At 40.1% G+C, this 17,944-nt stretch overlaps 1 protein-coding gene and 1 long non-coding RNA gene across 2 annotated transcripts in view; both read right to left on the bottom strand.

Annotated features, from left to right (window-relative positions):
• The window catches only part of LOC139750799 (uncharacterized), a 200,179-nt gene extending 197,971 nt beyond the window's left edge, over nucleotides 1–2,208 (bottom strand). Inside the window, exon 1 of the long non-coding RNA XR_011713229.1 lies at nucleotides 358–2,208. This is a non-coding gene — a long non-coding RNA (uncharacterized lncRNA). The remainder of the gene's footprint in view (nucleotides 1–357) is intronic.
• The window catches only part of pHCl-1 (pH-sensitive chloride channel 1), a 1,177,139-nt gene that overhangs the window by 293,650 nt on the left and 865,545 nt on the right, over nucleotides 1–17,944 (bottom strand). Inside the window, exon 13 of the mRNA XM_071665549.1 lies at nucleotides 2,229–2,267. Coding sequence (XP_071521650.1) covers nucleotides 2,229–2,267 — 39 coding nt within the window. The remainder of the gene's footprint in view (nucleotides 1–2,228; nucleotides 2,268–17,944) is intronic.

Here is a 17,944-nt window from a genome sequence, read left to right as displayed (position 1 = left end):
TTTTTAGGCATTACATTGTCATCTGGATATGAGTAATCCTAAAGCTGATAAACTAAAAAAAAATGGAATTTTTTGTCATTTTCCAAACTTGTTAACTCTTTTTAGTTTGTTGTAATTTTTATCTTTTTTGTTTTGTTACTGCATTGGTTAGTATACGTATCTAAGGATTCTATGGTTGTTTTAGACTTTTCCTACCATACCTGGCAATGCATGTACAGTTTAGCTGTAAGCAATTTTTGAAAAATAAATATTCATTCCCATGTAATGCACTGTCATACAACACATTGGAAGTATACAACAATACAATGATTCAGTATTATACTGATACAATAACACTATATTTTGTAACAATCTTACCTTTTGGTGGGATGTCAGATGTTTGAGGGAGTTGCATGAGGTGCAGTAAGATGGGCAGCAGTGATGGTGTGGGGAGAAGATGGCTGTACATGATGTAATTGCTGTGCACCATGGAGCCTTGGCTCAGGAGAAGAGGCAGCAGGGGAAATTCTTGTTGCAGAGATCTGCTTCTCTGCTCTGCAATATTCCTGCACCTTCTGGTACAATAGCCAGAAGCCCACAAAATAGACTCAGATATATAGTCACTGCTGTCAGTTTCAGAGTCAAGAATTTCAAACTCAGAGTTTGTTTCACACTGTGTTAAGGTATTAACACATTCGTTTTCACCTAAAGCAACAACCAGATGCTGGTCTTGTGCACACATGAAGTGGAGCATTGTAACGACGCTGAACAATTGTATTGTGCTACGTTATAAGAGCCTAGATATCCTGAAGTATAGTAACAATTAACAACACAATGCATCAATTTTACAGAGGGACGAGTTATTTATCATATGAATAAAGGGGCATTTATTGCAAGACACAACTGCACTTCACGCACAAAAAATTATCACAAATTTGAACTTGTGAAATATCATCATAAAATACACCCATAAACACTTTACAAACAGTTTTAAAGATGAATATTACTACACAATGGAGGATGGGAGTGTGTGAGAGGGACGTGAGAGGGACAAGAGAGGAAAAGGTTTTAAAGGGTATCTGCATAGCACCCTCTGACATGGCTGCTGGGAGTAACTGATGCACTTATGATGTATTCTACATACAGTTGCCACATATCTCAATAGACTTGCACTACCATAAGAGAGCAAGCTTCCAAGAATGGTGTATCAAAATTTCACACGTCAATCAGAATCACTCAGTTTCAGGTGATTATTTTCTTTTGTGAGATGCAACAGTCGCATCTGGATAAGACTAGAAACTGATGCAACATTTGCATCATGGTGTGCAAGGAAGTTAACTTGATCCCTAAAGTTCCCTACTTCCATCTCTAATAGTGATTAACTTCTGATCCTGTTTCTTAGTTATTTTGAATAGCTTCTCTAAGGTACTCACCTCTCTTATTTCATGTTAGGTCTCTTCTTCATGTTTCTTTCTTGCTGAGTACCTAATAAAAATTACCTGGTCCCAGTACTTTCCCATACCTGATTTTATTTTCAAAGACTTTAATTTGATCCCAAAAAATTAAATTAATACAAATATAGCTTATTCACAAACAAATATGATATATTCAGAGAGTATTTGAATAATCAGCTGGTTGTGTTACCATATGGTCATAAATATTGTATTATCAACCTTTACTCTCAGATATACTTTTCATACTAATTCTTAGAAACATTTGTTCAATACTCTCATGTCAATCACTCATAATATTTACTGCACAGACATCCTTTAAAGTGTATAATGCATTAAAAATTTTGATATATTGAGGCTGGCAACACTCCAAGCATCTGATTTGAATCTAAGGTTGTCTAACTCCCAAGAACTGGCAAAATAGACATTAATCCAAATGATAAATCATTTAGGGGGCCCCTCACACTTTACTCCCTCCCCTTACTTGTATACAAGAAAATCTTGAATTTCAGCATGCACTCCAGTGAGGTCTTCTTTGCACAGTTCCAGCATGTGTGTGTTTGTGGTTAATTAATATGGATAGAAGGCAGCTGTGAGTGTGTTATAGGCAACTCTTCTTACACTGATGAATGGATAAGCAATGATTATTTTGATATTCTGAGTCTATGAAGCCTTTATTCTTACGTGTATTCAGAATCACGTATGTTCGGAATGAATAAAATTAATTGCTTATCTATTCATACTAACATAGTTTTTACTTAAGATAATAGGAGCTAAGAAAAAAATGAGAAGCATTACCTTAAAAGTGTACTCTACCTGACTGACATCCGCAGATTCCTGTAATAAAGGCACGCTGTATAAATAAAGTGGGAAAGTCTATTTGGCAATGCGGTGGCAATAAGTGATCAGAATACCTTGTAACAAGAGCAGATTAAAGCATCTGTATATATATATATATATATCTTCTTTCTTTCATACTATTCGCCATTTCCCACGTTAGCGAGGTAGCGTTAAGAACAAAGGACTGGGCCTTTGAGGGAAAATCCTCACCTGGCCCTCTTCTCTGTTCCTTCTTTTGGAAAATTAAAAAAAAAAAAAAAGAGAGGGGAGGATTTCCAGCCACCCGCTCCCTCCCCTTTTAGTCGCCTTCTACGACACGCAGGGAATACGTGGGAAGTATTCTTTCTCCCCTATCCCCAGGGATATATATATATATATATATATATATATATATATATATATATTTTTTTTTATTATACTTTGTCGCTGTCTCCCGCGTTTGTGAGGTAGCGCAAGGAAACAGACGAAAGAAATGGTCCAACCCCCCCCCCATACACATGTATATACATACGTCCACACACGCAAATATAAATACCTACACAGCTTTCCATGATTTACCCCAGACGCCTCACATGCCTTGATTCAATCCAATGACAGCACGTCAACCCCGGTATACCACATCACTCCAATTCACTCTATTCCTTGCCCTCCTTTCACCCTCCTGCATGTTCAGGCCCTGATCACACAAAATCTTTTTCACTCCATCTTTCCACCTCCAATTTGGTCTCCCTCTTCTCGTTCCCTCCACCTGCGACACATATATCCTCTTGGTCAATCTTTCCTCACTCATTCTCTCCATGTGCCCAAACCACTTCAAAACACCCTCTTCTGCTCTCTCAACCACGCTCTTTTTATTTCCACACATCTCTCTTACCCTTACGTTACTCACTCGATCAAACCACCTCACACCACACATTGTCCTCAAACATCTCATTTCCAGCACATCCATACTCCTGCGCACAACTCTATCCATAGCCCACGCCTCGCAACCATACAACATTGTTGGAACCACTATTCCTTCAAACATACCCATTTTTGCTTTCCGAGATAATGTTCTCGACTTCCACACATTCTTCAAGGCCCCCAGAATTTTCGCCCCCTCCCCCACCCTATGATCCACTTCCGCTTCCATGGTTCCATCCGCTGACAGATCCACTCCCAGATATCTAAAACACTTCACTTCCTCCAGTTTTTCTCCATTCAAACTCAACTCCCAGTTGACTTGACCCTCAACCCTACTGTACCTAATAACCTTGCTGTTATTCACATTTACTCTTAACTTTCTTCTTCCACACACTTTACCAAACTCAGTCACCAGCTTCTGCAGTTTCTCACATGAATCAGCCACCAGCGCTGTATCATCAGCGAACAACAACTGACTCACTTCCCAAGCTCTCTCATCCCCAACAGACTTCATACTTGCCCCTCTTTCCAAAACTCTTGCATTTACCTCCCTAACAACCCCATCCATAAACAAATTAAACAACCATGGAGACATCACACACCCCTGCCGCAAACCTACATTCACTGAGAACCAATCACTTTCCTCTCTTCCTACACGTACACATGCCTTACATCCTCGATAAAAACTTTTCAATGCTTCTAACAACTTTCCTCCCACACCATATATTCTTAATACCTTCCACAAAGCATCTCTATCAACTCTATCATATGCCTTCTCCAGATCCATAAATGCTACATACAAATCCATTTGCTTTTCTAAGTATTTCTCACATACATTCTTCAAAGCAAACACCTGATCCACACATCCTCTACCACTTCTGAAACCACACTGCTCTTCCCCAATCTGATGCTCTGTACATGCCTTCACCCTCTCAATCAATACCCTCCCATATAATTTACCAGGAATACTCAACAAACTTATACCTCTGTAATTTGAGCACTCACTCTTATCCCCTTTGCCTTTGTACAATGGCACTATGCACACATTCCGCCAATCCTCAGGCACCTCACCATGAGTCATACATACATTAAATAACCTTACCAACCAGTCAACAATAAAGTCACCCCATTTTTTAATAAATTCCAATGCAATACCATCCAAACCTGCTGCCTTGCCGGCTTTCATCTTCCGCAAAGCTTTCACTACCTCTTCTCTGTTTACCAAATCATTTTCCCTAACCCTCTCACTTTGCACACCACCTCGACCAAAACACCCTATATCTGCCACTCTATCATCAAACACATTCAACAAACCTTCAAAATACTCACTCCATCTCCTTCTCACATCACCACTACTTGTTATCACCTCCCCATTTGCGCCCTTCACTGAAGTTCCCATTTGCTCCCTTGTCTTACGCACTTTATTTACCTCCTTCCAGAACATCTTTTTATTCTCCCTAAAATTTAATGATACTCTCTCACCCCAACTCTCATTTGCCCTTTTTTTCACCTCTTGCACCTTTCTCTTGACCTCCTGTCTCTTTCTTTTATACATCTCCCACTCAATTGCATTTTTTCCCTGCAAAAATCGTCCAAATGCCTCTCTCTTCTCTTTCACTAATACTCTTACTTCTTCATCCCACCACTCACTACCCTTTCTAATCAACCCACCTCCCACTCTTCTCATGCCACAAGCATCTTTTGCGCAATCCATCACTGATTCCCTAAATACATCCCATTCCTCCCCCACTCCCCTTACTTCCATTGCTCTCACCTTTGTCCATTCTGTACTCAGTCTCTCCTGGTACTTCCTCACACAGGTCTCCTTCCCAAGCTCACTTACTCTCACCACCCTCTTCACCCCAACATTCACTCTTCTTTTCTGAAAACCCATACAAATCTTCACCTTAGCCTCCACATGATAATGATCAGACATCCCTCCAGTTGCACCTCTCAGCACATTAACATCCAAAAGTCTCTCTTTCGCACGCCTGTCAATTAACACGTAATCCAATAACGCTCTCTGGCCATCTCTCCTACTTACATAAGTTTACTTATGTATATCTCGCTTTCTAAACCAGGTATTCCCAATCATCAGTCCTTTTTCAGCACATAAATCTACAAGCTCTTCACCATTTCCATTTACAACACTGAACACCCCATGTATACCAATTATTCCCTCAACTGCCACATTACTCACCTTTGCATTCAAATCACCCATCACTATAACCCGGTCTCATGCATCAAAACCACTAACACACTCATTCAGCTGCTCCCAAAACACTTGCCTCTCATGATCTTTCTTCTCATGCCCAGGTGCATATGCACCAATAATCACCCACCTCTCTCCATCAACTTTCAGTTTTATCCATATCAATCGAGAATTTACTTTCTTACATTCTATCACATACTCCCACAACTCCTGTTTCAGGAGTATTGCTACTCCTTCCCTTGCTCTTGTCCTCTCACTAACCCCTGACTTTACTCCCCAGACATTCCCAAACCACTCTTCCCCTTTACCCTTGAGCTTCGTTTCACTCAGAGCCAAAACATCCAGGTTCCTTTCCTCAAACATACTACCTATCTCTCCTTTTTTCACATCTTGGTTACATCCACACACATTTAGGCACCCCACTCTGAGCCTTCGAGGAGGATGAGCACTCCCCGCGTGACTCCTTCTTCTGTTTCCCATTTTAGAAAGTTAATACAAGGAGGGGAGGATTTCTGGCCCCCCGCTCCCATCCCCTCTAGTCGCTTTCTACGACACGCGAGGAATACGTGGGAAGTATTCTTTCACCCCTATCCCCAGGGATAATATACATATATATATACATATACACATACATATATATATATTATATATATATATATATATATATATATATATATATATATATATATATATATATATATATATATATATATATGTGTGTGGTGATAAAAAGAGTGTGGTTGAGAGAGCTGAAGAGGGTGTTTTCAAATGGTTTGGTCACACGGAGAGAATGAGTGAGGAAAGATTGAAGAAGAGGATATATGTGTGAGAGGTGGAGGGAACGAGGAGAAGTGGGAGACCAAATTGGAAGTGGAAAGATGGAGTGAAAAAGATTTTGAGTGATCGGGGCCTGAACATGCATGAGGGTGAAAGGCGTGCAAGGAATAGAGTGAATTGGAACGATGTGGTATACCGGGGTCGACATGTTGTCAATGGATTGAACCAGGGCATGTGAAGTGTCTGGGGTAAACCGTGGAAAGTTCTGTGGGGTCTGGATGTGGAAAGAGAGCTGTGGTTTTGGTGCATTATACATGACAGCTAGAGACTGAGTGTGAATGAATGGGGCCTTTGTTGTCTTTTCCTAGTGCCACCTCATGCGCATGCGGGGGAAGGGGGTTGTCATTTCATGTGTGGCGGGGTGGTGACGGGAATGAATAAGGGCAGACAGTATGAATTATGTACATTTGTATATATGTATATGTCTGTGTGTGTGTATGTATGTATAAGTTGAGATGTATAGGTATGTATATGTGCTGTGTTCATCTGTTTCCTTGTGCTGCCTCGCTGATGCGGGAGACAGTGACAAAGTATAATAGATATTTAGAAATAAAATATATATATATATATATATATATATATATATATATATATATATATATATATATATATTTCCCTGGGGATGGGGAGAAAGAATACTTCCCACGTATTCCCTGCGTGTCGTAGAAGGCGACTAAAAGGGGAGGGAGCGGGGGGCTGGAAATCCTCCCCTCTCATTTTTTTTAATTTTCCAAAAGAAGGAACAGAGAATTGGGCCAAGTGAGGGTATTCCCTCAAAGGCCCAGGCCTCTGTTCTTAACGCTACCTCGCTAATGCGGGAAATGGCGAATAGTTTGAAAGAATGAAAAAAAAAGAATATATATATATATATATCTTTTTTTTTCTTTTAAACTATTCGCCATTTCCCGCGTTAGCGAGGTAGCATTAGGAACAGAGGACTGGGCCTTTTTTGGAATATCCTCACCTGGCCCCCTCTGTTCCTTCTTTTGGAAAATTAAAACAAAAAAAAAATAAAAGCTTGCTCTCTTATATATATATATATATATATATATATATATTTTTATTATACTTTGTCGCTGTCTCCCGCGTTTGTGAGGTAGCGCAAGGAAACAGACGAAAGAAATGGTCCAACCCCCCCCCCATACACATGTATATACATACGTCCACACACGCAAATATACATACCTACACAGCTTTCCATGATTTACCCCAGACGCCTCACATGCCTTGATTCAATCCAATGACAGCACGTCAACCCCGGTATACCACATCACTCCAATTCACTCTATTCCTTGCCCTCCTTTCACCCTCCTGCATGTTCAGGCCCTGATCACACAAAATCTTTTTCACTCCATCTTTCCACCTCCAATTTGGTCTCCCTCTTCTCGTTCCCTCCACCTGCGACACATATATCCTCTTGGTCAATCTTTCCTCACTCATTCTCTCCATGTGCCCAAACCACTTCAAAACACCCTCTTCTGCTCTCTCAACCACGCTCTTTTTATTTCCACACATCTCTCTTACCCTTACGTTACTCACTCGATCAAACCACCTCACACCACACATTGTCCTCAAACATCTCATTTCCAGCACATCCATACTCCTGCGCACAACTCTATCCATAGCCCACGCCTCGCAACCATACAACATTGTTGGAACCACTATTCCTTCAAACATACCCATTTTTGCTTTCCGAGATAATGTTCTCGACTTCCACACATTCTTCAAGGCCCCCAGAATTTTCGCCCCCTCCCCCACCCTATGATCCACTTCCGCTTCCATGGTTCCATCCGCTGACAGATCCACTCCCAGATATCTAAAACACTTCACTTCCTCCAGTTTTTCTCCATTCAAACTCAACTCCCAGTTGACTTGACCCTCAACCCTACTGTACCTAATAACCTTGCTGTTATTCACATTTACTCTTAACTTTCTTCTTCCACACACTTTACCAAACTCAGTCACCAGCTTCTGCAGTTTCTCACATGAATCAGCCACCAGCGCTGTATCATCAGCGAACAACAACTGACTCACTTCCCAAGCTCTCTCATCCCCAACAGACTTCATACTTGCCCCTCTTTCCAAAACTCTTGCATTTACCTCCCTAACAACCCCATCCATAAACAAATTAAACAACCATGGAGACATCACACACCCCTGCCGCAAACCTACATTCACTGAGAACCAATCACTTTCCTCTCTTCCTACACGTACACATGCCTTACATCCTCGATAAAAACTTTTCAATGCTTCTAACAACTTTCCTCCCACACCATATATTCTTAATACCTTCCACAAAGCATCTCTATCAACTCTATCATATGCCTTCTCCAGATCCATAAATGCTACATACAAATCCATTTGCTTTTCTAAGTATTTCTCACATACATTCTTCAAAGCAAACACCTGATCCACACATCCTCTACCACTTCTGAAACCACACTGCTCTTCCCCAATCTGATGCTCTGTACATGCCTTCACCCTCTCAATCAATACCCTCCCATATAATTTACCAGGAATACTCAACAAACTTATACCTCTGTAATTTGAGCACTCACTCTTATCCCCTTTGCCTTTGTACAATGGCACTATGCACACATTCCGCCAATCCTCAGGCACCTCACCATGAGTCATACATACATTAAATAACCTTACCAACCAGTCAACAATAAAGTCACCCCATTTTTTAATAAATTCCAATGCAATACCATCCAAACCTGCTGCCTTGCCGGCTTTCATCTTCCGCAAAGCTTTCACTACCTCTTCTCTGTTTACCAAATCATTTTCCCTAACCCTCTCACTTTGCACACCACCTCGACCAAAACACCCTATATCTGCCACTCTATCATCAAACACATTCAACAAACCTTCAAAATACTCACTCCATCTCCTTCTCACATCACCACTACTTGTTATCACCTCCCCATTTGCGCCCTTCACTGAAGTTCCCATTTGCTCCCTTGTCTTACGCACTTTATTTACCTCCTTCCAGAACATCTTTTTATTCTCCCTAAAATTTAATGATACTCTCTCACCCCAACTCTCATTTGCCCTTTTTTTCACCTCTTGCACCTTTCTCTTGACCTCCTGTCTCTTTCTTTTATACATCTCCCACTCAATTGCATTTTTTCCCTGCAAAAATCGTCCAAATGCCTCTCTCTTCTCTTTCACTAATACTCTTACTTCTTCATCCCACCACTCACTACCCTTTCTAATCAACCCACCTCCCACTCTTCTCATGCCACAAGCATCTTTTGCGCAATCCATCACTGATTCCCTAAATACATCCCATTCCTCCCCCACTCCCCTTACTTCCATTGCTCTCACCTTTGTCCATTCTGTACTCAGTCTCTCCTGGTACTTCCTCACACAGGTCTCCTTCCCAAGCTCACTTACTCTCACCACCCTCTTCACCCCAACATTCACTCTTCTTTTCTGAAAACCCATACAAATCTTCACCTTAGCCTCCACATGATAATGATCAGACATCCCTCCAGTTGCACCTCTCAGCACATTAACATCCAAAAGTCTCTCTTTCGCACGCCTGTCAATTAACACGTAATCCAATAACGCTCTCTGGCCATCTCTCCTACTTACATAAGTTTACTTATGTATATCTCGCTTTCTAAACCAGGTATTCCCAATCATCAGTCCTTTTTCAGCACATAAATCTACAAGCTCTTCACCATTTCCATTTACAACACTGAACACCCCATGTATACCAATTATTCCCTCAACTGCCACATTACTCACCTTTGCATTCAAATCACCCATCACTATAACCCGGTCTCATGCATCAAAACCACTAACACACTCATTCAGCTGCTCCCAAAACACTTGCCTCTCATGATCTTTCTTCTCATGCCCAGGTGCATATGCACCAATAATCACCCACCTCTCTCCATCAACTTTCAGTTTTATCCATATCAATCGAGAATTTACTTTCTTACATTCTATCACATACTCCCACAACTCCTGTTTCAGGAGTATTGCTACTCCTTCCCTTGCTCTTGTCCTCTCACTAACCCCTGACTTTACTCCCCAGACATTCCCAAACCACTCTTCCCCTTTACCCTTGAGCTTCGTTTCACTCAGAGCCAAAACATCCAGGTTCCTTTCCTCAAACATACTACCTATCTCTCCTTTTTTCACATCTTGGTTACATCCACACACATTTAGGCACCCCACTCTGAGCCTTCGAGGAGGATGAGCACTCCCCGCGTGACTCCTTCTTCTGTTTCCCATTTTAGAAAGTTAATACAAGGAGGGGAGGATTTCTGGCCCCCCGCTCCCATCCCCTCTAGTCGCTTTCTACGACACGCGAGGAATACGTGGGAAGTATTCTTTCACCCCTATCCCCAGGGATAATATACATATATATATACATATACACATACATATATATATATTATATATATATATATATATATATATATATATATATATATATATATATATATATATATATATATATATATATATGTGTGTGGTGATAAAAAGAGTGTGGTTGAGAGAGCTGAAGAGGGTGTTTTCAAATGGTTTGGTCACACGGAGAGAATGAGTGAGGAAAGATTGAAGAAGAGGATATATGTGTGAGAGGTGGAGGGAACGAGGAGAAGTGGGAGACCAAATTGGAAGTGGAAAGATGGAGTGAAAAAGATTTTGAGTGATCGGGGCCTGAACATGCATGAGGGTGAAAGGCGTGCAAGGAATAGAGTGAATTGGAACGATGTGGTATACCGGGGTCGACATGTTGTCAATGGATTGAACCAGGGCATGTGAAGTGTCTGGGGTAAACCGTGGAAAGTTCTGTGGGGTCTGGATGTGGAAAGAGAGCTGTGGTTTTGGTGCATTATACATGACAGCTAGAGACTGAGTGTGAATGAATGGGGCCTTTGTTGTCTTTTCCTAGTGCCACCTCATGCGCATGCGGGGGAAGGGGGTTGTCATTTCATGTGTGGCGGGGTGGTGACGGGAATGAATAAGGGCAGACAGTATGAATTATGTACATTTGTATATATGTATATGTCTGTGTGTGTGTATGTATGTATAAGTTGAGATGTATAGGTATGTATATGTGCTGTGTTCATCTGTTTCCTTGTGCTGCCTCGCTGATGCGGGAGACAGTGACAAAGTATAATAGATATTTAGAAATAAAATATATATATATATATATATATATATATATATATATATATATATATATATATATATTTCCCTGGGGATGGGGAGAAAGAATACTTCCCACGTATTCCCTGCGTGTCGTAGAAGGCGACTAAAAGGGGAGGGAGCGGGGGGCTGGAAATCCTCCCCTCTCATTTTTTTTAATTTTCCAAAAGAAGGAACAGAGAATTGGGCCAAGTGAGGGTATTCCCTCAAAGGCCCAGGCCTCTGTTCTTAACGCTACCTCGCTAATGCGGGAAATGGCGAATAGTTTGAAAGAATGAAAAAAAAAGAATATATATATATATATATCTTTTTTTTTCTTTTAAACTATTCGCCATTTCCCGCGTTAGCGAGGTAGCATTAGGAACAGAGGACTGGGCCTTTTTTGGAATATCCTCACCTGGCCCCCTCTGTTCCTTCTTTTGGAAAATTAAAACAAAAAAAAAATAAAAGCTTGCTCTCTTATATATATATATATATATATATATATATATATATATTTTTGTCGCTGTCTCCCGCGTTTGCGAGGTAGCGCAAGGAAACAGACGAAAGAAATGGCCCATCCCACCCCCATACACATGTACATGTATATACATACATCCACACATGCAAATATACATACCTACACAGCTTTCCATGGTTTACCCCAGACGCTTCACATGCCCTGATTTAATCCACTGACAGCACGTCAACCCCGGTATACCACATCGATCCAATTCACTCTATTCCTTGCCCTCCTTTCACCCTCCTGCATGTTCAGGCCCCGATCACACAAAATCTTTTTCACTCCATCTCTCCACCTCCAATTTGGTCTCCCACTTCTCCTCGTTCCCTCCACCTCCGACACATATATCCTCTTGGTCAATCTTTCCTAACTCATTCTCTCCATGTGCCCAAACCATTTCAAAACACCCTCTTCTGCTCTCTCAACCGCGCTCTTTTTATTTCCACACATCTCCCTTACCCTTACGTTACTTACTCAATCAAACCACCTCACACCACACATTGTTCTCAAACATCTCATTTCCAGCACATCCATCCTCCTGCGCACAACTCTATCCATAGCCCACGCCTCGCAACCATACAACATTGTTGGAACCACTATTCCTTCAAACATACCCATTTTTGTTTTCCGAGATAATGTTCTCGACTTCCACACATTCTTCAAGGCTCCCAGGATTTTCGCCCCCTCCCCCACCCTATGATCCACTTCTGCTTCCATGGTTCCATCCGCTGCCAGATCCACTCCCAGATATCTAAAACACTTTACTTCCTCCAGTTTTTCTCCATTCAAACTTACCTCCCAATTGACTTGACCCTCAACCCTACTGTACCTAATAACCTTGCTCTTATTCACATTTACTCTTAACTTTCTTCTTTCACACACTTTACCAAACTCAGTCAACAGCTTCTGCAGTTTCTCACATGAATCAGCCACCAGCGCTGTATCATCAGCGAACAACAACTGACTCACTTCCCAAGCTCTCTCATCCCCAACAGACTTCAAACTTGCTACTCTTTCCAAAACTCTTGCATTTACCTCCCTAACAACCCCATCCATAAACAAATTAAACAACCATGGAGACATCACACACCCCTGCCGCAAACCTTCATTCACTGAGAACCAATCACTTTCCTCTCTTCCTACATGTACACATGCCTTACATCCTCGATAAAAACTTTTCACTGCTTCTAACAACTTGCCTCCCACACCATATATTCTTAATACCTTCCACAAAGCATCTCTATCAACTCTATCATATGCCTTCTCCAGATCCATAAATGCTACATACAAATCCATTTGCTTTTCTAAGTATTTCTCACATACATTCTTCAAAGCAAACACCTGATTCACACATCCTCTACCACTTCTGAAACCACACTGCTCTTCCCCAATCTGATGCTCTGTACATGCCTTCACCCTCTCAATCAATACCCTTCCATATAATTTACCAGGAATACCCAACAAACTTATACCTCTGTAATTTGAGCACTCACTCTTATCCCCTTTGCCTTTGTACAATGGCACTATGCACGCATTCCGCCAATCCTCAGGCACCTCACCATGAGTCATACATACATTAAATAACCTTACCAACCAGTCAATAATACAGTCACCCCGTTTTTTAATAAATTCCACTGCAATACCATCCAAACCTGCTGCCTTGCCGGCTTTCATCTTCCGCAAAGCTTTTACCACCTCTTTTCTGTTTACCAAATCATTTTCCCTAACCCTCTCACTTTGCACACCACCTTGACCAAAACACCCTATATCTGCCACTCTATCATCAAACACATTCAACAAACCCTCAAAATACTCACTGCATCTCCTTCTCACATCACCACTACTTGGTTTCACCTCCCTATTTGCGCCCTTCACTGAAGTTCCCATTTGCTCCCTTGTCTTATGCACTTTATTTACCTCCTTCCAGAACATCTTTTTATTCTCCCTAAAATTTAATGATACTCTCTCACCCCAACTCTCATTTGCCCTCTTTTTCACCTCTTGCACCTTTCTCTTGACCTCCTGTCTCTTTCTTTTATACATATCCCACTCAATTGCATTTTTTCCCTGCAAAAATCATCCAAATGCCTCTCTCTTCTCTTTCACTAATTATCTTACTTCTTCATCCCACCACCCACTACCCTTTCTAATCAACCCACCTCCCACTCTTCTCATGCCACAAGCATCTTTTGCGCAATCCATCACCGATTCCCTAAATATATATATATATATATATATATATATATATATATATATATATATATATATATATATATATATATATACACACATATATATATATATACACACATATATATATATATACATACATATATACATATATATACATATATACATTTTTTTTTTTTTTTTTTTTTTCATACGATTCGCCATTTCCCGCATTTGCGAGGTAGCGTTAAGAACAGAGGACTGGGCCTTAGAGGTGTTTGCTTTGAAGAATGTAAGTGAGAAATACTTAGAAAAGCAAATAGATTTGTATGTAGCATTTATGGATCTGGAGAAGGCATATGATAAAGTTGATAGAGATGCTCTGTGGAAGGTATTAAGAATATATGGTGTGAGAGGTAAGTTGTTAGAAGCAGTAAAAAGTTTTTATCGAGGATGTACGGCATGTGTACGAGTAGGAAGAGAAGAAAGTGATTGGTTCTCAGTGAATGTTGGTTTGCGGCAGGGGTGCGCGATGTCTCCATGGCTGCTTAATTTGTTTATGGATGGGGTTGTTAGGGAGGTGAATGCAAGAGTTTTGGAAAGAGGGGCAAGCATGCAGTCTGTTGTGGACGAGAGAGCTTGGGAAGTGAGTTAGTTGTTGTACGCTGATGATACAGCGCTGGTGGCTGTATATATATATATATATATATATATATTTTTTTTTTTTTATACTTTGTCGCTGTCTCCCGCGTTTGCGAGGTATATATATATATATATATATATATATATATATATATATATATATATATATATATATATATATTTAGGGAATCAGTGATGGATTGCGCAAAAGATGCTTGTGGCATGAGAAGAGTGGGAGGTGGGTTGATTAGAAAGGGTAGTGAGTGTATGGTTGTATGGTTGCGAGGTGTGGGCTATGGACGGAGTTGTGCGCAGGAGGATGGATTTGCTGGAAATGAGATGTTTGAGGACAATGTGTGGTGTGAGGTGGTTTGATCGAGTAAGTAACGTAAGGGTAAGAGAGATGTGTGGAGATAAAAAGAGCGTGGTTGAGAGAGCAGAAGAGGGTGTTTTGAAATGGTTTGGGCACATGGAGAGAATGAGTGAGGAAAGATTGACCAAGAGGATATATGTGTCGGAGGTGGAGGGAACGAGGAGAAGTGGGAGACCAAATTGGAAGTGGAAAGATGGAGTGAAAAAGATTTTGTGTGATCGGGGCCTGAACATGCAGGAGGGTGAAAGGAGGGCAAGGAATAGAGTGAATTGGATCGATGTGGTATACCGGGGTTGATGTGCTGTCAGTGGATTGAATCAGGGCATGTGAAGCATCTGGGGTAAAGCATGGAAAGCTGTGTAGGTATGTATATTTGCGTGTGTGGACGTATGTATATACATGTATATACATGTGTATATACATGGGTTGAGCCATTTCTTTCGTCTGTTTCCTTGCGCTACCTCGCAAACGCGGGAGACAGCGACAAAGCAAAAAAAAAAAAATATATATATATATATATATATATATATATATGAAATACTTGTTCAAGAAAAGAGTGTAGTTTTCATAAAAAAAAATTCTATTATATAAGAATAATCTCTTGCCCCACATGCAAATGAAAATAATATATACAGCCCTATGGTGAGAAAATACATATTTTGAGATTGATGTTTAATAATAATATTGGTAATACTTTGTAAAATTTCCATGTGCTTAGTGTACACTATGCTAACAGAAACATAAGTGTCATATTCCAGTATAAGATTCCCATTCCATGTTTGCATGAGCACAGTCTATTCTGTTACAAGGCACCCAATCGCCAACTCATTCCAAAAGAGATAAAGAATTTAAAAAATTTTGGAAATTGCATATATACAAAGACATATATAGGGTTATGGTGACAGATCATGAGCAGATTTTTTTCATGAAGAAAATGGCTAAAAGGGAACAAAAATCATATCATTGTTACTGTACATATAATGAAAAAATTATGTTAACACTGAAATGTTTACTGCCACTAAAAAGGATGAAAGAACTGGAATAGAAATTGACCTGTTCAAGTGATCTCCCAATATATAGGCATCGCCTTTAAGAAAGCTTCATATAAAGAATTTTTATTCAACAGTCATGAAAAAAGAAAATTCATTAAATAAATACTGAGCAACAAAGGGCAATGCACTTACAGGATGTAAAATTGCTGACATTAGCACACAGATATTTACAGGAAGATATGACTGACTGTTGCAAGATATAAAAGGCAAATATGATATGGAGGTGATGAATAAACTTATGGGCATCTGTTCAGTACATACAACCACCTCACTAAATACAAAATAAAAAAATCTTTGGTCTCACAGAGAGTTGTTGACATGTGTAATAGTAGACTGGGGCACATCATCAATGCACCACAGAAAATATGATTCAAGAAACTTTTGTATACACATTGCACTTCACATGACTTATCGGAAGACCACAAGGCAAAACTCTACAGCTACATCTCTAGGCTGCAAAGCCTTTTCTAGAATATCGCTATATAAGTCTATGTTACAAAACGAATCAATGATAAAGTCTAGTGACATCTTTGTTGTTTACATTCTCTAGATGAAGCAGCAACTGTCTACTCATCTACCAAGAGTTGAGTTGGTTTCGTCTGTGTGACTTTTCGTTTTCACCACCTCCTTTGTGTGTTTTGTTAAAATTTTAAGCCCACCATATCTTAGCCTGAAAGTGAGCATGTTATTAACCAGCTAAGATGACCAAGAAAGACATTACTATAGATATCAAATGAAAGTGATACAAAGCAAGACTGAGGCAGGTGAGCATCAGGCAGATGTGTTAAGTTGCTTGGCTTGCCTTCCTCTACAATTAACACAATAATAGATAACTGCAATAAGATAAAAAGAACCAGCGAGTTTGCCACATCTTTAGTTGCTATGAAAGTTTCCCATACTAGGAATACCTGCTGGAAATGAATGAGAGCCAACTGAGCAAGTGGGTAGAACCAGCACTACATGATCTTAAGCCAGCTAATCATTATGGAAAAGGCAAGGAGCCATTTTACCTATATACAGGAGCAAAGGCAAGGAACCTTTTACGGAAACTTTCATCACCATTATGGGAGTGGCAGTGGAAACCACATATTTCTAAGTAACTGGACTTTTTCTAATGTATAAGGGCAATTTTGGAATATATAATAATTATCTAGTATTCTGTAAAGAGAAACAATATTTCAGGCATTTCTCAAAAAGCTTGCTCATCGCTTTGACAAATTTGATATCAAACAAGATCCCATCTCTGTAAACACCATGCTATAATGACCTCTTCTTACAGATTTTTTGTCTTGCACATAAGCCTCAAAACTAATGATTACCAATACTTTCAATACTGGCTTCCTAGTGAGGTTCAGCAGTGAATCAATGAGGAAGCTCCACAGAAACAAATGAGATATTAGTATTCCGATGAGGTTTAACAGACATCCTCAGTGATTTTTTCTTGTTGCTTTTTATTAGATAACAACAGAGTAAAGTTTAATTAAGAACCACTGGATGAAATTCAACTGACAGGTCATGGTAAGCTCTCGAAATGAACTACTGATGGGGTTTAGTGACATACATTATAAGCCGAAGTTCTGTGGTCAACTTATAATTCAACACAGCAATCCCTTGTTAGTGCTATATATGAACCAGCAGATAAAATCTATAAGAGAGCAATAGTAACATTCTTAAGGAATTGGCACTGAGATATTCCAAAGAACCTCTAAGAAGGGCAGTGAAAACCAGTATCAATGTTTCATAGAGAACATATGAATTAATGGAACTATTAAAATGAGGTAGAGATTTTCATATAAACCAGTAAAGTTCCAAGGA

This window comes from Panulirus ornatus, chromosome 10 (genome assembly GCF_036320965.1).
Source record: "Panulirus ornatus isolate Po-2019 chromosome 10, ASM3632096v1, whole genome shotgun sequence".
In the NCBI taxonomy this organism is placed as follows: Eukaryota; Metazoa; Arthropoda; class Malacostraca; order Decapoda; family Palinuridae; genus Panulirus; species Panulirus ornatus.
This window is presented reverse-complemented; position numbering and strand designations above follow the sequence as displayed.